This window comes from Nannospalax galili, unplaced genomic scaffold (assembly GCF_000622305.1).
Source record: "Nannospalax galili isolate Female #2095 unplaced genomic scaffold, S.galili_v1.0 scaffold713, whole genome shotgun sequence".
Taxonomy (NCBI): domain Eukaryota; kingdom Metazoa; phylum Chordata; class Mammalia; order Rodentia; family Spalacidae; genus Nannospalax; species Nannospalax galili.
Window position 1 is genome coordinate 219,004 of NW_008333780.1, and position 27,399 is coordinate 246,402.

At 42.7% G+C, this 27,399-nt stretch overlaps 1 protein-coding gene across 2 annotated transcripts in view; it reads right to left on the reverse strand.

Moving 5' to 3' along the window:
- The window catches only part of Scp2 (sterol carrier protein 2), a 112,264-nt gene that overhangs the window by 15,526 nt on the left and 69,339 nt on the right, over positions 1-27,399 (reverse strand). For both annotated transcript variants that reach the window (XM_029561263.1, XM_008828419.3), the window contains 2 exons: positions 16,657-16,750; positions 9,968-10,097 (listed from right to left, as the gene is read on the reverse strand). In XM_029561263.1, the coding sequence (XP_029417123.1) occupies positions 9,968-10,097; positions 16,657-16,750 (224 nt within the window). The remainder of the gene's footprint in view (positions 1-9,967; positions 10,098-16,656; positions 16,751-27,399) is intronic.

The following is a 27,399-nucleotide window of genomic DNA, read 5'->3' on the forward strand; positions in this document are numbered from 1 at the left end:
TACACTCATAAATAAGTTTTTAAAAACTTAAAAAAAAAATAGGGCTCTAAGAGCTGTTTCCTATTCTTATGAAAGATTAGCTCAAATTAAAGTTGGATTCTACCCTATGTCACTTTCTACTCCTCTATTTTTAAATTTATTTTTATTTTTATGTGTATGAATGTTTGCCGACATGAATGCAAGTATACCACATGCGTGTCTGGTGTCCACAGAGGCCAGAAGAAGGAACTGGATTCCCTGGAAATGGAGTCAGTCAATGTGAGCCACCATGTGGGTGCTTAGAACTGAACCTGGATCCTCAGCAAGAATAGCAAATGTCTAACTGCTGAGCCATCTCTCCAGCCCAACCCCTCTATTTTTAATTCTTTATACTTATCTGAAACTACTTACTTAAATATATGTTTTTCTATCTGTATATAGAATGAAGCTTCAAGGGGGCAGGGCCCTCCTCAGTCTTGTTTACTGCTGGGTTTCCAGGACCCTAAAAAAGTGCTCGAGAAATAAAGGGAAGTCAATAAACTGCTCGGATAATCTGTTTCTGAAGAAAAAGACAAAGAGACTGGGTTGGTAAAGCATGCCTGTAATCCCAGCACTCACACCCAATGGATGCCCTCATCATTGCTCAGCTGACCAGAGATACACGGTAACCAGATCAGGCTGAGACACACAGCAAGATCTTGTCTTTAAAAAAAAAGAGGAGGCAGAGGAGGAAGAAGAAGAAGAAAAGGAGGAGGGAGGTACTTACTGCTCTTGTACGGGACCCAAGTTCAGTTCCTAACACCCACATCAAGTGGCTCATAATCACCTATAGCTGCTGCTCCAGGGGAACTGACACCCTCTTCTGGACTCCAAGGGCAACTGTACTCACATGCATAGACACATATGCACATAATTAAAAGTAAATCTTTTTTTTAAAAAAGAAAAGCAAGCTGGGTGTGGTGGCGCATGCTTTTAATCCCAACACTTGGGAGACAGAGGCAGGCGGATCTCTGTGAGTTCAAGGCCAGCCTGGTCTACATAGTGAGTTCCAGGCCAGCTGGGGCTATAGGGAGACCCCGTCTCAAAAAAAAAGAAGAGATAGGGCAAACCATTAAAGCAAGGCATGCCCATATTACTAACTAACTAAAGCAAGATGGAGCCAAGTTTTCCTGATAGATTTTACACCTAAAACTGAAATTCAATGATCACTCTACCTTAGCTAATATCAAAATTTGCTCTTAATTATGGGGAGAAATGTCTGAAGCCTTAAAATGAAGGCAATTTACTATCTAGAAAGTCAAGTTCTACTGTAGATACAAAATACCAAAGAGTGGAGGTTGGGGGAGTGGGGGAGCTAACAAACTGAAAGTTAGTGTTTCCAGAATCCTAATGTTTCCAGAATTCAGATTCTTTGAGACGTTGAATCTGCTGCTGTAGTTGACAGCATTTACTAAACTCCTACCATGCTGAGTACTTCATACCCCTGTCTCATCTGAACTTAACAGAAACCCTGTGAGCACCACAGATCAAATAACTTGCCTAAAATCACACAGCAGATTCCTGTTGCCCAAGCCCACTCCCTACTCCTGTGGAAGGATAAAAACATTTCTCAGTCCAGTTTTAAGTAGCCTTTATTACCAGTTCAGCACTATCTGAGGAATCTCAGGTGCTTTCCCAGTTCCTCAAGTCTTTGGGAGGGGAGGGGAGCTGAGACAAGCCTGTGCATCCAAGAATATTAGTATTTAATATATGGTTGGAAAGAAAAACAATGATTCATGGAGCTCCTTACAATGCTAGGAGCTTTATACCTCTCATCTCATCTAATCCCCACAACAGCTCTGTGGGCTGAAACTATTCCCACACATTTCTTAGATAAGACAACTGGATTCAGGGAGGAAATACACCTTGCCTAAAACAGTGAGCCCTGATATGAACCCAGGTTTGGGAGCCTCCAAAGGCTCATTCTAATGTGCCTTGGGGATGGGGATGGCAAGAGATCCTGAGGCTTTCTCTCTATTGTCTATAAAGGACCAGGGTTGAGAACTCAAGAGCTGAGGGCAGAAGGAAGGAATATCGTGTCACATTAGACTAATGGAAACTGGCTTCTTGGAGAGATGCTATGTGAGTCATTTCAAAGACCAGGGAGGGAAGGAACTTGTGAAGGTACTAAAAGGCACTCCAGGAGCAAGAAGAGATTATGAAAAATACACAAAACTTACAGGTTCTTAATACAATCAAACATATAATTACCATGCTCTTAGAAAGGAAGGGAAAGAAATACAGGTGTGAACCTTATTGCCCTAATAGTAATAATTACCCCAAAGCTATGTGCACACCAAAAGAATCAGCAATTCTCAAGATGCCAGTTTAAACTAGGGCATGTAATTGATGCTTTAATCTCTAACAAATGGTCATTTGTTGGTGGATGTAAAAGGAGCTGACAATTTCCAATGGTGGTTTTTACAGTCTAAGTCCACAGTTCAACAGACTCCAGGCTGCCAACAGGTGTCAGGTTCAGTAGAAATGACCCTGCCCCAGGATCAGCTCTGTTCAGGTCTGGGATGGGGCACTAATGTGGAGAGCACATGGCAAACGTCTCCAGGGAGCAAGGTTTTTCTGATATCATTCAACAGCCTTCCAAAGCAAACCACCTTTCATGGCCAAACAACCAACCAGTCAAATAACAAACCAGAAGAATTTTTTAAATTGCCTTAACAAATGTCAAGGAATATCAGATTATAGTTGTAAATAACTATCATCCCCCCCTTTTTTTAAATTGCCAATAATATATTTCCCAAGGCTGGATTTAGATGACGCGTTTGGTTTTTCTTCCTACACCACCTTAGTGAGGCAGCTTGTGGAATGCAGTTGTCTTCTGACCACTCATTTGGGGGGAGGGGCTGCACAGCTTCACAGTGATGCCACCATGCCACCCTGCCCACTCCTGATGGATGCCAAACCACTGCCCAGCTTTCCCCGTATTAATCTCTCACTGCTTTCTATTCAACAGTGATTAACAGCAGCACTACTAAACTTTCTCTTTTGCCTTCAAATGTTGCACGTGAAGCCAGGACCTCTGTCAACCTCCTCTCCCCTTGAAGAGTCCTGGGTAGCTAACTCTAACTACAGAGAAAGCACCCATTCCTTGCTAAGAAGCCTCCTTCCACCTGCAATCCTGAGGGCATTTTCCTCTAGGTCTTTCTTCAATAATGTGTCAATAATGTAGCACCACCATCTGCAGATCTCTTCCCCGTACACAGCCTCCTCTCAATCTCTGTTATGGCTTGGTTCTCAAGTGCCTCCAGCTCATGTGTTAAAGACCTGGTCCCCAGCTGCTGGCACTACTGAGAAGTGACTAGATTGTGATTAATCCATTGATAAGTCCACAGATGAATGGGCTATTAGGATATGTGTGTCCCAGAGACCTGATTCCTCCAAGGGGTGGGGCCTGCTGTGGAGAATGGACTGTGGAGGGGCTTCTGGGAGCCATCTTGTGATGGAAGCCACGAGCCGCCAGGAAAGCACAGTGGCAGGCGTGGAAGCAATCTGTAACAGTGGCAGCCCGCCACGCACAACTGTGTGCTGGGTACCAGGCATTAAAGTCTCTGTAAGTTCTTCCATCCCCCCCAAGATATAAACTATAATAAATTCACATAAAAATATGTTATATGGTTTGTCTGATAGCACAAGAGACCCCGAGAGAACTCTGGCAACAAAACTGGCATAGTCGGCAGGATGGCATTAAAAATGACAAACCATGGAAGTTTGGGAAAAAGCTAGAGAGCTGATAGAGGTGCTGATGTGGTTTGTACAATGGATTAAAAATTTGTAACTAAAAAGAAGCCCGCCATGCAGATGCGTGGATCACAGTTATGTTGTAAATGTGGGGGGTATGTTGCGGGTATGTGAATATTTGTTAAAGGTTATCCAGAGACTAGAAAAACTTTTACCCCCAAACAGAGTGCCCAGAGGGGGGGCATGGCCATTTTGCATAATAAAAGATGTGCCCCAGGCAGGGGAAGCTTAAAAGGCTAGGGAAGTCCTGGCAGATCCAGTTGCAGAGCTTGGGGGGCGGGGGGAGCAGTTCACTTTAACTTGTGTAAGGTCCAAGGACTCAGAGGAAAAGACAGATAATAGTAAAAAAGAAAATGACCCAAAAATAAAAGTAGCTAAGGCTGCCCCTCAGATTCAGCCACTGATACAAAAGGGGAAAAAAAGCTAACAGTGCTGTAGCTAGGAAATACTCCACACTGGAACTGCTAAAACTAGGAAAAATTACAAGCAAGCAATCAGAGAGCCCCTAGCCACGTGGCTTGTGAGAGTATGGGACATGGGAGCAAATGACATCAGTCTAAGTCCTTCAGAAGCTTCATAGCTAAGTTATATAACCACCCATCCATCCTTGCAATACAGGCTGTTTAACCTAGGCCAATGTGTGTGGGGGGGAATCAGTCCTTAATGGGAGGCTGGTTGAAGGCATTAAAGATATATGGTTGTCACCAAGGGAGACTTAAATGATTAGCAGGGGCTGGAGGGCTATAAAGGAGGGGCAGGCATTACTGAGAGAACTAGGTATGAGAAAAGCAATATATAATGTCTGGTTCACTGGGCCAGATAAGATTGTGTTCACCAGAGATATGAAGGAAAGCTTAATTCAACTGGGACCTCAAGAATGATGTGGGGTTTTAATGGTTTTACTAAACCCTTTGATGGGACAGATCTTTGTAAAGTGAGAGTGAGAGAGGCTTTGGCAAATCTAAATGATTCTGACCAGCATGTAAAATGTGTCTGTAAAATAACAGAACACCCTATAAGAGATAAAAAATACCAGACAGAAGAAATGGTCCACTTGGGTTACTCAAAGACAAATGTGGCAAGACTTATGTCAAGCCCAAATTCCCAGAGAAAAAAACTGATAGAAAACCAAATTCGGTACTAAGGTGTTTCTGGAAGGTTTTTAAACCAGAAGAAAAGTTTACAAAAGACATTCAAAGGATAAAAACTGTACAGGGGGTGGTTAAGAATCCCCAAGGATTAATTAAGATGCATTTCTCTTCTGATAAAGGCTATTCTAGGGGTAGAAGCAGTTTTTCCCACCAAATTCTCCCCCAGCAACCAGGTTTGGTCAATGGGGAGATGACAGATCTGGCTACAGTCAGGAGGCAGACTCAGGGAACCAACAAGTGCAGCGGGGACAGGAGAAGCCCCCTGCCTCCTTAGCCCAGTGCACGGTCAGGCAACTGAAGCTGACACCTGTAAGTGTATCAAGAATAAAATACAAAAAAACTCGATGTAAAATCCCCCAAGCACGAAATGATTCCACAGGGATAACTAAAAATGGTAAAAAGCTAACCAAATTAATGCCTCATACCCATGCTATGGTACCTAACAAGGATCTATGGAGAAAACAGTTAATACAAATGGACAAAACCGGTTCATGCTACGTGAGACCTTGTCTATGACTGACTTAATATATAACGTTAACTTTCCTTCGAGTGTTTTATAGATGTAAAACCCATTTGAAAGATACCTGAAGAAGCAAAGGCCAGCTATAGCTGTAAGATTCTTGATTCTTGGGAGTTTTATGGTTTGGGTAAGATGAATACAGAGATTCCCAAACTATACAACTGTTAAGAAAATCTACAGTACCAGGGGTGAGTCCCCGGTCCCCCGCCCCCAGTGAGCTGTTGGTCAGAGAGATCCTAGAGGTCCTCAAATTCACCAGTGCTATTGCCGTTAATGTCGGTTGTACACTAGAAAGGTTGGTCAGGCCATGTTGCTGAAGACACTGCATGTTGTGAGCGTGGGAGAAAAAGAAGAGATGGAACTGAGACTAAGCCAAAAAACTCCCTGCCACTGGATGGATGATGTTCAAATTGCCAGAAGATGCTATGCAGATGGTTGGGGAAGAAAGGATCCCCTATGATCTACTCAACAATGGACACTGCGTGCTGCACACTATGGACATGCCAAGCAATGCCTGCAAGTGTAATAATGGTTCGACCAATATACGTACAACTGACAAATTTCTAATTGGGTAAGGCCCGCTCCTAGGGGTGGAACACACATCTAGTGCTGTAGACCAGGACAACGCCTTGTGTTGAGAAAGGCTATAGGCCCTAATGGGGAAGCCACCACAAGTATACTGTTTAATGAACATAGTACACCTACTAGGGTATCTTCTAGACATTTGTATTTACATTTACGTTTGTTTAAATGTGTCTACTTCCTTCCATCTGTCTTTATAGTAGAAGAAACACCACTGAGATAGATCAATGGCCATGGCTTAAAGACAGATAATGGGGAGGCCCAAGAAGTCACTACCTTGCCATGATACAAGAGAGATTGCCCTACATCTGTCATCCCCTCCAAGGCTCAGGGACCTTAGCGGAAGATTGGCGGAAAAATTGTAAGAGCAGAGGAAAGGGGTGGAGAGTGTGTCCCAGAGACCTGATTCCTCTAAGGGGCGGGGTCTGCCATGGAGAATGGACTGCGGAGGGGCTTCTGGGAGCCATCTTGTGATGGAAGCCACAAGCCACTAGGAACATACGGCGGCAAGTGTGGAAGTGATCTGGAACAGTGGCGGCCCGCTGTGCAGAGCTGAGTACTAGGTGCCAGGCATTAGTCTAAGTTTCTCCACCCCCCCCCCCAAGATATAAACTGTTGGGAGCTGTTAGTCTATTATGTACATTGAGCTGTGGCAGGCTTGTTTACTGAGTTTGTGTTCTGCACACCAGTACCTAAGCTGCCAAATCAGGAGGAATGTGTTTATATGGAGAGCCTCACAATATCTGACCTGGAGGCAACAGTGGTAGACAAAAAGATCAAAGAAGGCTTTGAAGTATTTGACGCTCCTTGACCCTCAGATACAGGTGGGAAAAACAGCTGTTCAAACTAATTGAGTTCTTCTGTATAAAAGGTGGAACTGAAATAAACTGGGCTGCAGTCTCTACTGACAGCCCTCCCAAGTATCTTTTCTGTCTCTTGTTTTTTCTTTCAATCCTCACTCCCCCTTTCAGGTACTGTCCGTCTTGGCTGGCTGGCACCGGCAATAAAGTATAAAAAAAAAAATCACCTAAAATATATTATATAGTTTGTCTGATAGCTCAAGAGACCCCGAGAGAACTCTGGCAACAAAATGGTATCTGGTTAGAGGAGTCATTCACTGGGGCATGTCTCTGAAGGGTATAGCTTCAGAGACGGTTCCTGATTCTCTGTTTCCTGGCTGACATGAGGTGAGCAGCCTTCCTCCATCATGTCCTTCTATCATGATGCTCTACCTCATCACACACGGGTCTAGAAGCAATGGAGCCAGCTGCTCATAAAACCTCTGAAAACGGTGAGACAAAATAGAATTTTCCTCTTTGTTAATATTAGAAGTTTTGTCACAGCAATAGAAACTGACTAATGCAGGTACAAGGTACCAGTTTCATCCTCTAAAATATAGCTCTGAATTTCACTTTTTCCTTAAAAAGCTTTAATAATTTGATTGCCATAAATCAAGCAACTTTCAAAGTTCCTATCATGGCATTTAAAATCCTCCAAAAAGCTGGTCTCAATTCTTGGTATTTCTAAATTACACCAGGCCCTCGCCAGTAAGAGAAACCTAACGGTCCAGTGTGGCTTCCACTGACTGAATGCCCACTAAGTGCCATTCAGTGCTTTGTTTGTGCATTCTTCACATTTTTGAAGGCCTACCATGTACCAGGCACCTCTATAGGCACTGAAAATACAGCAGGGGCTCTAACAGACAAGGAGGCTCTGCCATCACGGATGCAATTCCCAAGGGAGAGGTAGACAGGAACAAATGGTCTGAGGATGGTAATACAAAGGGAAAAAATAAGACAGAAAATGGTAAAGGAGGTTAGGGAGGGGCTTGCTGAGATGACTTTGGCAAAGATCCAGTGGTGAGGACATATGGGAGGGGACAACTCCAAGCAGAGGGAACAGAGCAGAACCCCAAATGAGAATACCACATGCTCAAGCAAGAGCAAGGAAGTCAGCTACTGATGTGAAGGAGAACACAAGACAATAATGGGCCAGGAGCTCTGATTTTACTTGGAGTTGAAGGCCAGCATTAAGCAAAGAAGGATAAAAATCTGACTTTGGTTTCTGGCTACTGTGTGCAGAAGAACCTGGGGAGACAAGGATAGAACAGGAGACACAAAGCTCAGATCCCATGGGAAATGACAGAAAACAGGATTTACTGGTGGGTTAGAATGTGGGGTGTGAGACGAGGAGGAGCCAAGGATGACCTAAGGCTTTTGGGGTTGAGAACTAAGACACAGGAACGACTTACTGAGAAAGAGGAGCACAAGAACCTGGAATTCTGTTTCACAAACACTATCTCTGAGATCCCTGTTAGGTGTTGCTATGGTTTAATGTACCCTCTAAAACTAAGGTTCCAGTGTAGCAGCATTAAGAAGTGAAGCCTTGGGACTGGAAAGATGGCTCAGCAGTTAAGAGCAGTCACTGCTCTTCTGGAGGATCTGGGTTCAGTTCCCAGAACCCATATGGTGGCTAACAACCATCCATAACTCCAGTTCCAAGGGATCCGACACCCTCTTCTGACCTCCTGGGGCACTATACACATGGTGCACTTACATACATGCAGGCAAAACACTCATATACATAAAGTAAAAATAAATTTGGGGGGCTAGATGACTCAGTGGTTAAAAGCACCAGCTGCTCTTGCAGAGGACCTGGGTTCAGTTCCTCACCCACATGGTGGCCAGCAACTGTCAATAATTCCAGTTCCAGGGGATCTGATGTCTTCTTCTGGTCTCTGCAGGCTTTACACAACATAGGTGCACTTATATACACACAGGTAAAACATTCATACACATAAAATAGAAATAAATAAATTCAAAAAAAGTTTTAAAAAAAAGTGGTAAAGCCTTTTAAAAGGGCTCTGTCAGCCATGAAGGCCCTATCCTCATCAATAGATCAATACCATTACCTCAGGAGTACACTCCAGAAAAAGTTAGCTCAGTTCCCACTTTTTCTCTCCTCCTGTCTCACCCATGTTCACTCGCTCTTCCACCACATTCTAACAGAGTACGGCAGCCCCCACCAGATATAGCTGTGGATTTCCAGCCTCCAAGACTGAGAGCCAAACACACTCATTATGTTTTTAATTTACCCAATCTGTGACAGTCTGTCCTAACAACAGAAAACACCCTAAGACACGGTGTCCTTGTAAACTTGTCAGCGAAGCAGCTAGACAGACACCTCAGAATGCAGTGGCAGGTCTGTGTTGGACACAAAATCCCAGGAGTCATCAGCACAGAGGTTGTTTTTAAAAGCACAAGGTTACATGAGCTCCCCACTCCTAGAACTCCACTGCCTAGAACTTTGGAGATGGAGAAATTATCAAGAGGTCAAAAATGAGCAGGCAGTAAATAAAAGAAAACCTGGACATGTAATAGGAGGGATAGAATTAACCACTGCCTTTAGCAAGACTGTGATCACCTGCTACTTTGGCAAGAACAGGTTGGGAGAGAGATCAGGACAAAAGCTCACTGGAATGGGTTCAAGAAAGATTTGGATGAGAGGAAGTAGAGACAGTGAGCACAGCCACATCTTCCAAGGCAAACCAAACCCTGGGCCACAGACTCTGATCAAGAAAGAATTCTCTTAAGTTTCACATCTACTCTGTAAAATGGGTTAACACTTAACACTAGTCCCATTTACAGGAAAGAAAACCGAGGCTCAGGGAGGTTAAATGACTGGTCCAGGATCAGAATCTGAGTGACAGGGCCAGATTCTAACCCAAGTTTATCTAAGTCCAAAGTCGAAGACTGGTGGCTCTGATGTGGAGTTTCCCCATCTTCAGGGGAGGTAGTTTTGACCTACACCTGTTCCCAAGGATTAAATGGTTCTTTGCCTCTAAAGCCAACCTTTGGGGGGGACACCAAAGCAAACTCCAATTTTCCCAGAAAGCACTGGGAATTGTCACTGCTCTAAAGGAAGTCACTACGGCACTGACCTGAATTGGGAAGTACAGATCCTCTGCCATTCTTCACGTCTACCACCCAGGTGGCTTCTTTACCCCCAGGGCCATCCTTCACCTTGAAGGCAAAAATACCACCAATTTTCTTCACAAACTGCTCCCCTTCCTGGAAACAATAAATAACACTGGGAGTTACCTTATGCCCCATTTTCTCGCTTTCCCCCCAAGCAAATTAATATTTAAATAGGTACATGATATGGGCAGCTGGGACAGCAGGACTCTCCAAACTCCCTTAGGATCTTTATCCAGAAGTCAGAAAGAAAACTGCAACCATTCCCTCATCTGCCAACTGCGTAAAATAGCTTTTCAGACACAACTGCTGGATAGGCAGAGAGCACTAGGAAGTCAGGGCAGAATTTTTTCCTTCAAGAGTGTCAATTCACTTCAATGATTTGAGATTCATTCCGGCCTGTCTAAATGTAGGAGCCCACCAGACCTTTACCAAAAGTCAACGCTATAACTTCTAAATTTGGTTCCCCACAATTAAAACTTAAGTCATTCTGAAACTAAAGTTTTCTTTAAAATCTCATTTCCTATATTAGTATAAAGGACTGCAGCTGGCCTAAATGCAGATGCCAACCCCGATCCCTGGGAGATGAGCTGCTTTTCTCTCTCCTTCTCCTTCCTCTTTCTTCCCATCTGTTCCCTTCTTGGAACATCTATGATGCCAGACACTGTTTTAGGTACCAAGGATAGGGCAGCAATGTGCAGAACCACGGCCCAATTTGTTCTTTTTGTTGTGGGTTTGCTTTGTTTTGTTTAACAGCAATTGCACTGGTATAATTCAGATCCTGTAAAATTCACTCTTTTACAGGACACAATTCAGTTTTCTTTTTTGTACAAAGATGTGTATGATGATTAATCCTGATCATTAACCTGACAGGATTTAGAATAACCAGGAAATACCTCTGGACACGCCTGAGTTTCCAGAGCTAACTGAAGAGAGACACCTTATCCTGAATATGGTTGGCACCATCCCTTGGGCTGGAGTACCAGACTAAACAAAAAGGAAAAAAGAGGCAGAGGGTTTCTTTCTCTCTGCTTCTTGGCTGCAGCCACCTCACACTCCTGCAACCGTGCCTCCTGCCATGATGGACTGTACCCCTCTTAAACTGTGAGCCAATAAACCCTTCTTCCCTTAAGTTGCTTTGTCAGGTATCTGGTCATAGTGATGGGAAAATGACTAATACAATGTCCCTCATTTTTGAACATTCTGATTTTCCCATAAAGAAACTTATACTCATTTGCAATCAGTCCCCATTCTCTGACACTTGCCTCTGAAAACCACAAATCTGTTTTCTGTTTCTACAGATACACTCATTCTAGACCTTTCATATAAATAGAATCATACAATATGTGCTCTTCTGTGAGTAGCCTGTTTCACTAAGTGTATTTTCAAGGTTCACTGTATGTTAAGAGTATGTATCAACCAGCACCCTCTCCTTTCTATGGTAAGATACTATTCCACTGCATGGATGTGGCTTCTTTTCTCTGTTCTGGGGTGTGTGTGTGTGTATGTCTGTGTGTCTGTGTGTCTGTGTATGTGTGTGTGGTGTCTGCACATGTGCACATTGGTGGGGGTGAGGTGCACACCCATGCAGGCACATGTAGAAGCCAGAAGTTGATGCCTTCTTCAATTGCTTCTCCACCTTATTTTTGAGACAGTGACTGTCACTGAACCTAGAGCTTGGTGTTTTGACTAGACTAGCTGGCCAGCAAGCCCCCAGGATTCACCTGTCTCTGCCCCACCAGCAATGGTGTTAGAAGCATGCACTGCCACACCCCATTTTTACTGGAGTACTTGAGATTGTTCAACAAGCACTTTACCCCCAAGCCATTTCCCCAGCACTATTTTGTTTTGATGTTTTCACTTTCTGGGTTTTATGAATAATATCGCTATAGATATCTGTGCATGAATTTTATCTGGACACAGGCTCTCTTTGGTAGATATTTGTAAGGAGAGCTGCTGGATTATAAGTGCTGTTCAACTTTTTTCCCCCTAAACTCTCTTTTTTCTAAAGTAGCTATACCAATATTGCAATCCTACCAATAACAAGGGTTCAAATTTCTCCACATTCTCAGCAAATATCTTCTATTAGTCATTCTACTGAGTGTGTCAGTTTTTGATTTACTCATTTGTATTTTATGTGTTTTTTGTGCATGTATTTAAATCTACCACATGTGTACAATACCCACTGAGGTCAGAAGAAGGTTTTAGATCCCCTGGAACTGGAGTTAAGGAAGGCTGTTAGCCACCATGTGGGTGCTGGGAACCAAACCAGGGTCCTCTGCAAGATCAGCAGTGATCTTAACTGCTGAGCACTCTCTCCAGCACCATCTTTTTTTTTATAGTTATTACCCTCAAATCTACCTGAAATCAACCACGAGACTTAGAGAAAAGCAGCTGCTATAAAAGTTATTTCATCTGGGTCCACTTATGTTGATAATCCTTGATGTATTCCCCCATCCCTGATACCAAGGATCAAACTCAGGTCCTTGTAAATGCGAACAGGAGCTCTACCACTAGCCCAATGTGCCAGGTTCTCTTGTGCCTCCATGCCCTCACTCATACCCTATCCCAGAACACTTACCACCCTGAGCTCATCATTCCTGTCTTGGCTCACATGCTAACTCTTTCATGTACCCAGATTGGCTAATATTGTCATTTTTTTTCCAATATTTTTTTTTTCCATCTCCCTTCCCACTAAATAATATGTTCCTTGAAGGGCAGGGTCCTATAACTAGAATGTAGTCATGCCTGAATTCAACCCTCAATTGCATTAATCCCAAATCCAATGTTCTTTCTATCCTACCATACCATAGTACAACTATAGCTTCCAACAGTATTTCCAAACTTGAGCCTATGACCATAGAGTAGTATCTGCTACTATTGATGGAAAGGAAGCTCAGGGTCATCCCACCACTGTCTACACCTTCTCTCAAGGTTCTGTGGAGATCGCCTAGAAGAAAGAGTTAATCATGTTGGCATGGTATGCTAGGCCATCCAAGAGCCAGGTTTCATCTGAGGACAGTGTTTCTTGAATGATTACTTCCAGGTGCATCTATCTGCTTGCACAATGCCTTATGAAAAAACTATGAGCAGACACCAAGTTATAGCAGGAAAATCCCAGCAAATATTTAGAAACTGTAACTGCATGCTTGAAGAGAAATACTTGCAGACTTACTACTTATTCCACCTACCTCTTGAAAGCAGATATAAGTTAATTTGCACTTGGCTGTTCCTTTTTGAGAACCAACTGATCATTTTACAAAAAAACATACCCTTTGGTCAATAAAACGTTTTTCACTTGAAGTGGGAGTGAAAGTGGGTAAGGGACCAACTGGGGAGGACGGAGGGTAAAAGAGAAAAGAAAATTCGAAACTGGAGATCATTAAGTACTAAGTAAGTTCGTTAAGTACTAAGTAAGTTCTAAATGTCCCCATTGGAAAGAAAAGTACTTCTTTATGATTAGGCTAAGGTCAAGGAGTAGGTCCTGCTGTAAACTTAATAGGGACAAAAAAATTAAGACAGAATTCAAAGAAAGGCAACGGAGTATTGCTAAGACAAAAGGCAGAAATAAAATCTCTTGCCAGGTTGCCTTTGCTAACGCAAAAATGCATTCATTGACAAAAGACTCCAAGTCACGTTCTAGTGCTGCAAACATGAAGAAGCCAAGAATCGTGGGAAGGAGAGATATAAGGGATAAGGTTCCTGAGGGTGAAGTTAAGGAGCAAGGAATTAAAACGGGACAAGAGGCATGCGCTTACACGTCAAAGCACAGTGCAAAATTCAAACAGCACCCTGTTAATCCCAGTAAGGGAGGCTTCAATGATCAATCCACGGCCCTGTCTCAGAGGAAAGAAAAGAAAGAAAGAAAGAAAGAAAGAAAGAAAGAAAGAAAGAGAAGGGGGGAAAAAGTTCATTTTCAGGGCTAGAAGATGACTCAGCCATTACGAACACTGGCTGCTCTTCCAGAGAACACACGTTCAAATCCCAGCACCCACATGGCAACTCACCATGTTTAACTCCAGTTCCAGGGGATCTGACACCCTCTTTTGGCCTCTGTAGGCATTGCATGCACATGGTACATTTACGTACATTCATAAAAATAAATAAATCAAAAAACTTAGAGTTTGTCGTCATTTTATAGGACACATAGCACTGAAAGCCACGCAAAACACAATAATGAGCTATATTTTTCTGAGTAGGCTGGCAAAATTTTAAGTCAATGTAATGTTGGAGAAGGTGTGGAGAAAAAAAATGAGTTATTCTCTTGAATTGTTAGTAAGTTTGTAAATGGGTGTCCTCTTTCTGGTAGGAGTATGGCAAACTGTATTAAAATGTAAAATCTACACACTTAGGCCCCCAACAATTCTGTCCTTTAATTATTTAAACTAAACTGATCTGAGCATAAGCACCTAAAGTACAAAAAGAAACTTATGAGAGCAATGCTGTACTTGCAAAATTTAAGCACTACCTGATGTTTGTCACAGGAGGCCAGTTGAATAAATTTTGGCACACATGTGTAAACATGTACTATGTGCTGAAAAGCATGGTGAGGACTTTATCTACGGCCATAAAGCATACTGTCAAGAGAAAACAGCATGAGGTAGCCCCACATGGAGGCATTCCCCCAAGATGGCAGCCTGACAGTTCTGCGGCTCCTGAGTCAGTGCCACTGCCGGAGCTGTCAGCTGGCTCTGCGCTAGCACCCAAAGGTTGTTGATCATTATGAGAATCCTAGGAGCACAGATCTCTTCACAAGACTCACCAGTCACAGTGCAGGCTGATGTTAAGAAGCCCAATGCCCTACAGTAAAGGACTTAAACAAGCAGTGTGTGCCTTTCACTATGTATTTCTAACAGGAATGAAATACACAGCCTGAAAGCCTTGACTCCTTTTGTTTATCTGGCCCACTTTAATCACCTTCTTAGATGTGTGATCTGAATTGTGATTATGGCTATAACTGTGTCTGGTTTGGTCTAAAATCTAAAATCATAATGAAATTCCAAGAGACTTCTACATTTAAAACAATGAAATAAATATCTAGTTTTGCCTCAGAGTACTTCTTTTTGGAGGGATACTGTTAGATTGCCTTGGTATGACTATTATCTATCAAGAATTAATTATGGCACATAAAAATACATCTTCACATACAGTATAACAAACTCAGTATGTATTGGCTGCTCTTGCAGAGGACCCGGGTTCAGTTCCCAGCATCCACACAGTAGTTAATAACCGACTATAAGTCCAGTTCCGGGATAGGAGAGATGGCTCAGCGGTTAAGAACACTGGTTGTTCTTGCAGAAGACCCAGGTTCATAACCCAGCACCCACATGGCAGCTAATAACTGTCCATAACTCCAGTCCCAGGGGATCTGACAGCCTCTTCTAACCTCCGCAGGCATTGCACGACACGGGTGCACTTACCTACATGCAGGCAATACATGCATACACATAAAATAAAAAGCTAGCAACCGTCTGTAATTCCAGTTCCAAGGGATCTAATGCCTTCTTCTGACTTCAGTGGGCATTGCACACATGTGATGAACTTTTTATATACATGCAGGCAAAATACCCATACACATAAAATCAAAATAAATAAAATTTTAAAAGTACTCTGGAAAATGCAAATAAAAAGCTAAGCACAGTAGTATATGCCTGTAATCCTAGCACTTAGGACATAGGAACAGGAAATGCAAGGGTTCATTCAAGATCACCCTTCGTTACACAGTGAGCTGAAGGCCAGCATGAACTATGAGCTACTGCTTTGAAAAAAACAAAACAAAATGGTAACTCCTTTTAAAAGTTGGACGGGATAAAGAGAAACAACAAAAACAAATTTTGTTTCAAGATGCCATTATGAAACCTAACATTTATATGCTAATAAAATAAGTAATAATATAAAGAATTCTGGTATCATATACATTTGAAAGTTCATTTAAAAATATTCTTTGGGGGCTGGAGAGATGGTTCAGTGGTTAAGAACACTGGTTGTTCTTGCAGAAGACCTGAGTTTGAATCCCAGCACCCACATGTCAGCTAACAACTGTCCATAACTCCAATTCCAGGGGATCCGACAGCCTCTTCTGACCTTCGCTAGCATTGCACAACATGGGTCCACTTACCTACATGCAGGCAATACACACATACATATAAAATTAAAAATAAATAAATAAAATTAGAAATATTCTTTGGAATAAGTAAAAGTAAGTAAAATTTCTTTAATTAAGAAGGAAATTATAAAGCTGAGTGTGATGGCTCACATCTTTAATCCCAGCAGTTGGCAGGCTGAGACAGGAGAATTGCTGGGAGTTTGAGGCCAGCAAAGACTGTCTCAAAAATACAAAAGAATAATAATATTACATCAAAATAAATGAGAACCTCTCACACCTGAATTTTACCCACAGCTGAATGTCTTCCTGGCAAAGATGACTAAAATAGAAGTGACGATTTTAAACATTTACTACTACTTTCAAATTTGTACATTCCTGAAAAGTAGTCTTTACTAGAATTAAAGACTTACAAGACACTCAGGAACCCAAAACACATTGAATACATCACTACATGACATAAATTTCAACTTGTGCCATTTCCCAGCAACACCTGAAACCCATCTGCTTTCCAGACTCCTGGTCTCTGGCAATGTTTTACACAGTGCTCACCTCTTCCAGCTTCTTCTCAATCTCCTTAAAGACAAGACTGGCCTTGAAGCCATCACCTGCAGAGCTGGTAGGAGCAGCCTCAATCTGGTGCATTCTAAAGGAACCGAGAAAAGGAACCCATTTCAATTCAGAGATCACAGAGGTAGTTCTCAACATTTATACAACTGTAACTTTCAAAAACCCTAAGAGCAGAAATGTGGCAATTCTTATTGGAAGAAAATTTTTAGTAAGTACATAAAACAATTATTGCCCTCTCCCAGCAAATACTGAAGAGTTCACTAGCTGCTAGGCATTTTTCTTGAAAATACAATAAACCAAAGAGGCTACCCTCTGAAACTTACACATTACCAGAAGAGAGACCATTAACAAGCCAAAAAAAAAAAAAAGGAAAGCACACAGGTTACATGAGAACCCAGGAGTGCTTAGTGGACAAAGAGGGCACATGTGTGCTATTTAAATAGTGGTCAGAGAAAGCCTCTCTAGGGAGGTAATATTTACACCGCATCTTTAACTAGTAAATGAACCAGCCCTACAAAGAGTTTCGGTGGGGAAGCCAATTCTAACGTGAAGAAACTTTGGTATAAAGATGGAAAAGGCAATCTGAGGAAGCTGAAGGGAACAGAAGGCCGGCATGGCTAGAGCAGAGAGAAAGGCTATAGGAAACCCAAGGGGCAGAGAATGGGGGCCTTTCAGTCATGAGCAGACATGCCATGACTTGTTTGTCTCTGTGGTTTTCTTTTTCTTTGTTTATTTGCAGCCCCAGGATGGAATTCGGAGCCTTGTGCATAGGAGACAAGCACTCGGTCACTCAAGGGCCCCCAGCTTTCTCCTCAGTTTTAAGGGCCAGGTTTGTAACTCAGGTGTAAAACATGTGCTTAGCATGCTTAAGGACCTTGGGTGGATCCTCAACATCACACCAACACGAAAAACAAACAAGAACACTACCACCACCACCCTGCCTCCGCCGAGTTTCTAGTTTAAGACAGGGTACCCCTGTAGCCCCAGGTGGCCTGGAACCAGCTATGTAGACCAGGGTGGCCTCAATCTCAGAGATCTGCCTCCTCTGGGTGCTAGGATTAAAGTGTGTACTGTGCCCAGCAGAGTTTCAGTGGCAAGTATAATGAGGAAAAGAGTAGGGCATGATCTAACTTATATCTGGAAAAAGAAATCTGTTAGCTAGGACAGGGTCCAAAAGGGACAAGCAGAGAAGCAGGGAGATCAACTAAGAGGCTACTGCAGCTGGCGAGTTCCAGGCCAGTTGGGACTGGAGATTTACTCTTCAGCTGTGATACAAAATAATGAATTTCATTATACACTGGTTGTTGATACTTAGAAAACCACTACTGATTATGGTCCGATGTGGCATTAAGAACACAGCCCATAAAGCCACAAAGGCCCGGACTGAACAGAAGGGCCTCTTCCATTCACAAGCAGGATGATTCTGAGCACATGACTTCATCTCCATCAGTGATGTCATAGAACTAAACAGGAGCCTGTGCAGAAACACATGGAAAAGAGTAAGAGCCATGGCTGCTGAGGGCTCCAGAACCCCAAGTGTTAGGTCTGAGGAAGGCAGCACTTTAGACCACTAGACAGTTCCTCTAACAGACACTACAGACTAGCAAAGGCAGGGAAGACCTGGGACGTAAAGGAGGGGTATGCTTGCAAGAAGGAGCACAGCAGCTCATCCCTCAACACGCCTTCCTCCCCTTCTCCTTTGTTACCTCCACCACAGCCTCCCCAAATACTTTCTCCTTCCCCTTCTCCTCCCACTTTCTTCTTTCTCTCATTTCTTCTCTTTCCCTCTTTCTTCTTTCCTCGCCCCCTCTCTCCCTGCCCCCCTCCTACAAAGGTTTGGGGATTGAACCCAAGGCCTAGTCCATGCTAGGCAAGCACTTTACCACTGAGTTATACCTCCATTCCTCTTTCTGTCATTTTATAACCATTTTATCTGGTATGGTGGTGCACATCCATAATCCCAGTATGTGGGAGACAGAGGCTGGAGGGTGAATTCAAGGCCAATCTGAACTACATAAAAGTTTCAAGCCAGCCTGGGCTACCAAGCAGCAGGGCTATCTGGGCTACCTGTTTTGTGTCAAAACAAAACAAAAAGCAATCATTAAACACACAAAAAGACAACTAGTAACTGCCTTCTACATGTGAGGCAATACATATTATTCAAGGCGCTGGGACCAGAACAACGAGCCCATTAAACATAGTCCCTGACCTCATTTTCTATTTTTCTACTGGAAAAGAAAAATTACTATATATTCAACTGCAAAGTATAGCAAGTATTAGGATAAAAATGTAAATTTCCACTACGTAGGAGAGACATAGGAATGTAGAAATAATCTCTCTGAATAAGTGAATTTCAGCTAATACCTTATTAAAGGAGGAAGGAAGTTAGATATTTAAAAAGACTAAACTGCCAAGACATCAAGGGCAGAAAGAGCTGGTATAAGGAAAGGAAGTTAAATAAAACCAGTGTGACTAACACAGTAAAGAGGGGCAAATGACATTAAATGATGGTAGAGATGAAGGCAGAGAGCAGACCATCCATACAGGAAAGCAGGGACTCTGAGAAGCCACAGAAACAGCAGCAGGAAAACAGAAGAGTGGATGTGTGACAATTCTCACAACAGCATGCAGAATGATACGGGGAAGGGACATAAGAATAGAGGTGAGGAAACTGGTTAAGAGGCTTCTGGAGTGGTTCAGATAAGAGAGACAGTGGCCTGGGCTGTGGAGGCCTGGGCTGTGGAGACCTGAACTGTGGAGGCTTGGGCTGTTGAGGCCTGGGCTGTGGAGACCTGAACTGTGGAGGCTTGGGCTGTTGAGGCCTGGGCTGTTGAGGCCTGGGCTGTGGAGACCTGAACTGTGGAGGCTTGGGCTGTTGAGGCCTGGGCTGTGGAGACCTGAATTGTGGAGGCTTGGGCTATGGAGGCCTGAACAGTGGAGGCTTGGGCTACGGAGGCCTGGAAAGTGGAGGCCTAGACTGTGGGGGCTTAGGCTCTGGACAGTCTGCCATGGAAATGAAGAGAAGGAAATGGACTCAGCAGGAATAGAATCCACAGGTTTTGTTGCTGAGGTGTGGCAAGAGGCATGTTTCAGGAGTTTATAGAATACTTGGGAATGACAGTGGCACTAAGATGAGGAAGCGTGTCGTGGGAGTAGAAGGTGCTGCTAATCTGTTTCAGGTGCAGTCAGGGGAGGTCCATGAGACAAGAGGCAGGTGGACAGCAAAGTTTGGAACTCAGAGGGGCAAGGCTGGAGATCAAATGGAGCAACCATCAACAGAATCAGAGTGTGGAAATCCTGGGAATGGATTACAGAGAAAGACGAGCACCCAGGACACCAGCCTTTAGAACCCCATATCTAGCGGTCTGGGAGCCAGTGAAGAGCCATATAGAAATCAGGGAAAATATGGTGTAACAGAAGCCCAGAGAGAGAAAGTCCAGGAGGGAGCAGTCAACTATGTCAAAATGATGCCAAAAGGTCAAGTACCCAGTAGATCTGACAACATGGAAAAAGGTCAAGTGCCCAGTAGATCTGACAACATGGAAAAAGGTCAAGTGCCCAGTAGATCTGACAATGTGGAGGGAACAGATGAGCCTGATACTAGCAGTTCAAGGGGTCAAGGGTAGAAGTCAACAATGGTGAATTAAAAAGTAGGAGAGGGAAAGAGGAACAGCCTGGCTCCTCTCAGATGCCCTTTTATGGGAACAGTGAAACGAAGCTGTCCCTGGAGCAGTGAAAGCAAAGAAGGTTATGTGCTTATTGGGGTGGGATAAAAATGGCATCTTTGACTAACCTCATAAAGAAATGTAGCATTTCCTCTGGATGTGAGCACAGAGAGTCCTGTAACAATTTTTTAATCTTTTCCAACATTTTAAGTGTGTTAAGATACACATAACAGGGGTTAGCGAGATGGTTCAGCAGTTAAGAGTACTGACTGATCTTGAAGAGGACCCAGGTTCAGTTCCCAACACCCACATGGTGGCTAACAATCGTCCGTAACTATAATTTCAGGGTATCCAATGCTGTCTTCTGACCTTCATGGGTACTGCATGACATGGGTGCATTTATATACATGCAAGCAATATACTCATGCACATAAAAATATTAAATTTTAAAAAAGATATGCATAACACAGCTAAGCATGCTAGTGCATGCCTGTAATTCTAGTACTTGGGATTGGGAGACAGTGGCAGGAAGATTCAGAGTTGAAGATGATCCTTGGGTAGCTAGTGAGTTCAAAGTCATCCTTGGCTACACGAGACCATGTTTCAAAACACACAGCAATAAGAAACCTACACAACATAAAATTTATCAAGTGTCACGTTTAACTATACAGCTCAGTGGTGTTAAAGATTTTTAGACTGTTGTGCAGCTGTTACCACCATCCAACCTCTAACTCTTCACCCTATAAACTGAAACTCTGCCCGTCAGCCAGGAACTCTCTGCTTCCCTCTCCTTGCTATCTCTTGGCCCCACAACTATAAGTACTTCATGTAAGTGGAATCACACAGTATTTGTCCTTTTGTGGCTTTTTTTTTTTTTTTGGAGACAGGATCTCCCTGTAGCCCCAGCTGATCTGGAACTCACTATGTAGACCAGGCTGGCCTTGAACTCTTGAGATCCCTCCTAAAATTGATGTATCAAACATATGGCATCAAGATGTGTATGCTTGATGACAGCAGAAACCAGAAGAAAGGAATCCTTTTGTTGTTGTTTATTTATTTATTTATTTATTTATTTATTTATTTATTGGTCTTTTTGAGACAGGGTCTCCCGTAGCCACAGGTGGCCTGGATTCACCACAGAGACCAGGCTGGCCTCAAACTCATAGAGATCTGCCTGCCTCTGCCTCCCAAGTGCTGAGTGCTGAGATTATAGGCATGGGCCACCATGTTGGCACTAGGAATCTTTGTTTTATCTTTTTCTTTTAAAAAAAATTCTATTTATTATTTTTATTTTATGTGTATGTGTGTATTCCCTGCATGTAGATAAGTGCACCCATGTTTTACAATGCCCACAGAAGGGACTGTCAGATCCCCGGGAACTGGAGTTACAGACAGTTGTTAGCTGCCATGTAGGTGCTGGGATTCGAACCTAGGTCTTCTGCAAGAACAGTATTCTTAACCGCTGAGCTATGTCTCCAGCCCCCGTTTTATCTTTTTTAAAGATTTATATTTCAATTATATGGATGGGGGGCACTATGTGCACGTGAATGCAGGTTATCATGGAGGCCAGAGGCATTGGATCCCCCTAAGCTGGAGTTACAGGTGGTTGAGCTGTCCTACAAAAGCAGTATGTATACTTAACCACAGAACCATTGCTCTAGTCCAAAAGAGAGGGAAGCTTACGAAGAGAAGGAATAGGATCTAGGATGAGGACACTCAAGGGAAGAAAGAGAATCAGACAGATGCAATTCTAGATAGGTCTATGAGTCTTGGGGTCAATGATGAGGGAGTTTTGAGTTTAATAACTTCCACTTTCTCAGCAAAATAGAAAGTAAAGTAGTGAACAGATCATGAGAGAGACAGGATAAGTGGGGAATCTAAAACAAAGCGAGCCTACTAGGGTAAGTTCATCAACACCAACCAGGTTGGAACCTAAGCAGTTCACAGTGCCATACGAAGCTCCCGTACCCTTGCCACTGCTCCTGGTCCTGAAGCCCCTTCAAGACTAAGTCCAAGAAACTTCCTTCTGTGAGACACTGCCAACGACCAGGTTCTCAAAAAGAAAACCACAAAAAAGATAAAAAAGAAATCTTTACTAGATTCCAGCACACAGTAGTCACATAAAATAGAAACTAAATGTAACTGTAATGCAGTTGAACTTCTGTTTTTCTTTTGAGATAGGGTCTTTCCCTCTAGTCTATACTGGCCTCAAACTCAGATCCTTCTGCCTCAGCCTCCTAAGTGTTGAGATTGTAAGCATGTACCTCTACATACAGCATGAATTTTTCCTTCCTAAATCCTAATTTCTTTCTTTTATATTCATAACAGAATTATTCACAGAACATCATCTTCTTTGTGTGTGAATGTATGTTCACGTATGTGCACATGCACATGTGTGCTCATGGATGCATAAGCCAGAAAACAACCTCAGGTGCCATTCCTCAGGAACTTGCGATAGGATGGCTCATTGGCCCGAGGCTCACCAATTCAGCTAGGCTGGCTGCCCAGCAAGCCCCACAGATCTGCCTGTCTCTACTTCTCCAGTATTGCGATTACAAGCATGTACCACTAGGCACCACACCCAACTTTTTAGCACAGTTTGAGGGATTGAATTCAAGTACTCATGCTTGTATGTCAAGGGCTTTACCAACTGAGCTGTTGCTCCAGCCCACAGAACATCCTATTCTTGGTCAAGCATCCAAAAGAATGAACTAAAATTAAGTACAACTAGTTCTGCTAAAACCAATTTCATTTTATCAATAAATCTGGTTTTTAGACAAGCATAGTCGTGTGCGCCTTTAATCCCAGGACTCCAGATGCAGGTAGATCTCTTTGAGTTCAAGGCCAGCCTGATCTACATAGTGAGTTCTAAGTCAGCCAGGGCTACACAGTGAGACCCTGCCTTAAAATTTTTTTTAGCAAACAAATTCAATCTGGTTTTTAACCTTTAATCATCACTGTGCCCTTCTCCAGACTTGCCACTTCTTGACTATATATGGTAAAATAATAATTGATACTGGCAATCCTATAGTGTAGGAAGTATTATGATTATGTGGTAGAGCCCAGACATGTTCCCAAAGGTCAAGGGTATCTCTTTATCTTGTTGTTGTTTTTAATATTTTGTTATTTTTTATTTTATGTGTATGAGTGTATTGCCTGCATATAGGTAAGTGCACCCGTGTTGTGCAATGCCCGCAGAGGACAGAAGAGGCTGTCGGATCCCTTGGAACTGGAGTTACGGACAGTTGTTAGCTGCCATGTGGGTGCTGGGATTCGAACCCGGGTCTTCTGCAAAAACAGCCAGTGTTCTTAACTGCTGAGCCATCTCTCCAGGCCCTCTTTAACTTGTTTTGAAAAGCTCATTAAGCTATTATTTAACCAACTTATCAATATTTTCTGAACATCCTTCCTTGCAAGTTACTTCATATGCGCACTGTTGAAAAGAGACTGAATATACTGATTTAAACTCAGAGGTTACTTACGCTTCCAAAAGCTATTTCTCGTTATTTCTTTTGTTATTGTTATTTTGTTTTGGAAACAAGGTCCTGCTATGTTGCCCAGGCTAGCCTCTCAACTCAAGGGTTCTTCCCCCAACAGCCTCCTGTGAGCTGGGGATACACTGTATGCCATTGCACCTAGCTACTCATAACTTCTTTATAGATAAAAGTTTTTTAAGAGAAACTAAACTCTGATTGGTTTTTATCTAAATTTGGTCTCTATATGTTTACTGGCATAAACCTAGCATGGAAAATGTTGGTAGGGGCTTAAAGACTAGCGTGCAGAATATTTTAGCTGGTTTATGAATTCCTACTAGATACCTGGAAATCTTCACTGCAAGGCCTTCACAGGCTCTGCTTCAACAATACCATAGGCTGGGGGTGAAGAGTAGCAAATGCAACAAGAACTTTGCACTGGGACCTTGCTTCTCACCTCTTGAGACTTCCTTTAGATAACTGCTGTAACTCTGATCACAAAGCTCATCTACAAAAAGGATGTACTACCTACTATGTGGGTATTTTATAAGGGTTAAACAAAGAAATGTAGCTAGGGAAGCAGAGCTCAGTGATGGAGTTCTTTCCTAGCACATGCAAGGACCTGGGTTCAATTCCCAGCATAGCCAGAAAGAAAGGTAAAGAAAAAGCACCTATTGTGTTCATAGCACATACCAGCCCCTCAGAAAGCGGCTGTGGGACTAGGCCTGGCTGTTCATGCGTGTAACCCCACTTGGGAGGGAGAGGCAAATTCAGGCCATCCTGGACTACACAGAAAGACCTCATCAAAAGAAAGAAGGGAAGGGGGCAGGGTTGATAGTTAAAGAACTCTTACAACTCAACAATGATAACCCAATTTAAAAATAGCCAAAGGCTCTAATAGTTCTCCAAAGATGCTGCACAAATAGTGAACAGCAAGTCCAGGAAATGGTTGGCATCCTGAGAAGATGCAAATGAAAACCATGAGCTATCACTTCATACCTGCCAGGACTACTGAAATAACAAAGCAAATGATGATGAGAATGTGGAGAGCCTGGAGCTTTCATACAAACAGGAGATTATTCATGTTTCAAAAGAAATAAGGCACTTTGAAATTACTATGTTAAATCAAAGAAGCCAGTCATAAAAGAATACATACTCTATGACTTCCTTTATATGACGTGCAGAGTAGGCAAGCCTAGAGACAGAAAGTAGGTGAGTGGCTGTCAGAGGCTGCAAATGAGAGGGACCAGGAGTGACAGCTAATGGGTATGCAGTTTTGAGGAAAATGAAGAGAATGTTCTAAAACTGATGATGGTAATGACAACTCTGTGGCATCTAATAAACCACTGAATATACTTTAAATGGATAAATATGTGGTATGTATATTGCATTTCAATAGAGCAGTTTAAAATGACATAAAAAGTGGTTATCGTTTTTCTATGTATTTGAGTAGGATACAAAAACGCTAGACTTCATCCCTAAATGTAAAAGTTAACTGGTTATTAGCTGTTCTGGTTAGACTGTTGTGCAAGGCATGTAAGCACTAAGGACTAAAGTTCACACACAATCAGCAAGTTCCCTTGACATCAGAGTTGGCACACAGGCCCATCATTACAGAAATATAGCCTCAGGAGCTGGGAGTTATTTTGACAAAAGAAATCTCATGGGGCTAGAGAGATGGCTCAGCAGTTAAGAACACTGGCCGTTCTTGCAGAAGACCCAGGTTCGGATCCCAGCACCCACATGGAAATAACAACTGTCCATAACTCCAGTTCAAGGGGATCCAACGTCCTCTTCTGTCCTCCACAGGCACTGCACAACATGAGTGCACTTATATGCATGCAGGCAATACACCCATACACATAAAATAAAAATAATTAAAAAAAAAAAGAAATCTCACAAAGATATGGTGGGAGGTGGGACCAGTTCCTCCTTGGAAATCTGTGGGCCAAGGGAATGTTTCCCATTCTGTACTAAAAATTAAAATTCATTTTTTTCAAACTCCTGAGTGATACTTAGAATTCAATTAATAAGGCCAATTTCAACCACTTAACCAGTGACATGAACTAGAGGAACAGGAAAGAAGAAAGGAAATGTGCTGGGAAATTAAAACCAATAGTTTATTCCATAACTACAATGCGTGACAGGTACAGTTTGTTAGTTTTCTGATCTCTAAAGTAGATTTTTAGATATTTTCTAAGTGATGAAAAAGTTAACATGCCCCAAAAAGGTAGTGTGGCCAAAAAGCCAATAGAAATAGCATCTTTCTACTGATCACTTCTGCCTCTTTGTTAAAAAAAAAAAAAAAAAAGAAAGAAAGAAAAAAAAAAGGTATTTAACTAGTTTTATCAATTCTTCATTCCAGGGGCTCAGCAGTTAAGAGCACTGGCTGCTCTTGCAGAGGACCGGGTTTGATTCCCAGCGTGGCAGTTAACAACCATTTGTAACTCCAGTTCCAAAGAATCTGATGCCCTCTCTGACCTCCGTGGGCACTGCACAACATGGGTTCACTTACACACATGCAAGGCAATACATTCATACACAAAAAATAAAAATAAATAAATTCATCATTCCAACTGCTAAACACTGATGGTTAGGTGAGCACAGAGACAAAAATCACAGAAGCTTATTGTATACATTCCTTAATTTGTGCTTTAAAACAAAACTAAATAATGCATCTATGTGTCCCCTGGGTCCCCAGGGAAGGCCCAGAGAAGGTAACAGTGAGCACACAGCTAGCACCATGTGTAGTTTCTAAGTACCACTCTCCACTAAAGCAAATCAAGACTCCTTGGGATGGGGCATGGAAAGTACAGGAAGCACCTAGAATATCTTCTTGACCCTGAACAGAGGAAGTACCAAAGTACCAGAAAGAATCGCAGGGACACACAAGTCACCTTGAGGGTGTTCCCACTGGTCAACTAACCCTAACCCACTAGATAAAATAGGCACTCACGAGTTCATACAGTATATATGTAGAAATTTTAAAACAGGAGAGGTGTGGGGCTGGAGAGATGGCTCAGCAGTTAAGAACACTGGTTGTTCTTGCAGAAGACCTGGGTTCGAATCCCAGCACCCACACGTCAGCTAACAACTGTCCTAACTCCAGTCCCAGGGGATCCAACAGCCTCTTCTGACCTCCGCGGGCATTGCACGACACGGGTGAACTTACCTACATGCAAGGCAATACACACACACACATAAAATAAAAATAATTAAAAAAAATAGGAGAGGTGCAAAAATTCTTCCTTATAGAACATCAGTTAATGAACAGAGCAAGGATGAAGTTAGAGAACTGTCAATGGATGCTAAAATGGGCAAAAGTTTGATAAGGAATGAGATAGTCAACAAGCATCCTGCCACAAGTTAGTTATTTAACTACAAAGGCAAAGGCAACACCTTTTCAGAGGAAAACATGGCACATACCATCTTAGTCAAGTGACAAAAGACGGAACAAGCAACATCATGTGCCTCAGGGTAGGACAGACTGAAGACACAACACATTGTAATTATTTTATGCAAAAAATGTACCTAAAGGACAGGCATGGTGGTGCATGCCTTTAATCCCAGCACTTGGGAGGCAGAAG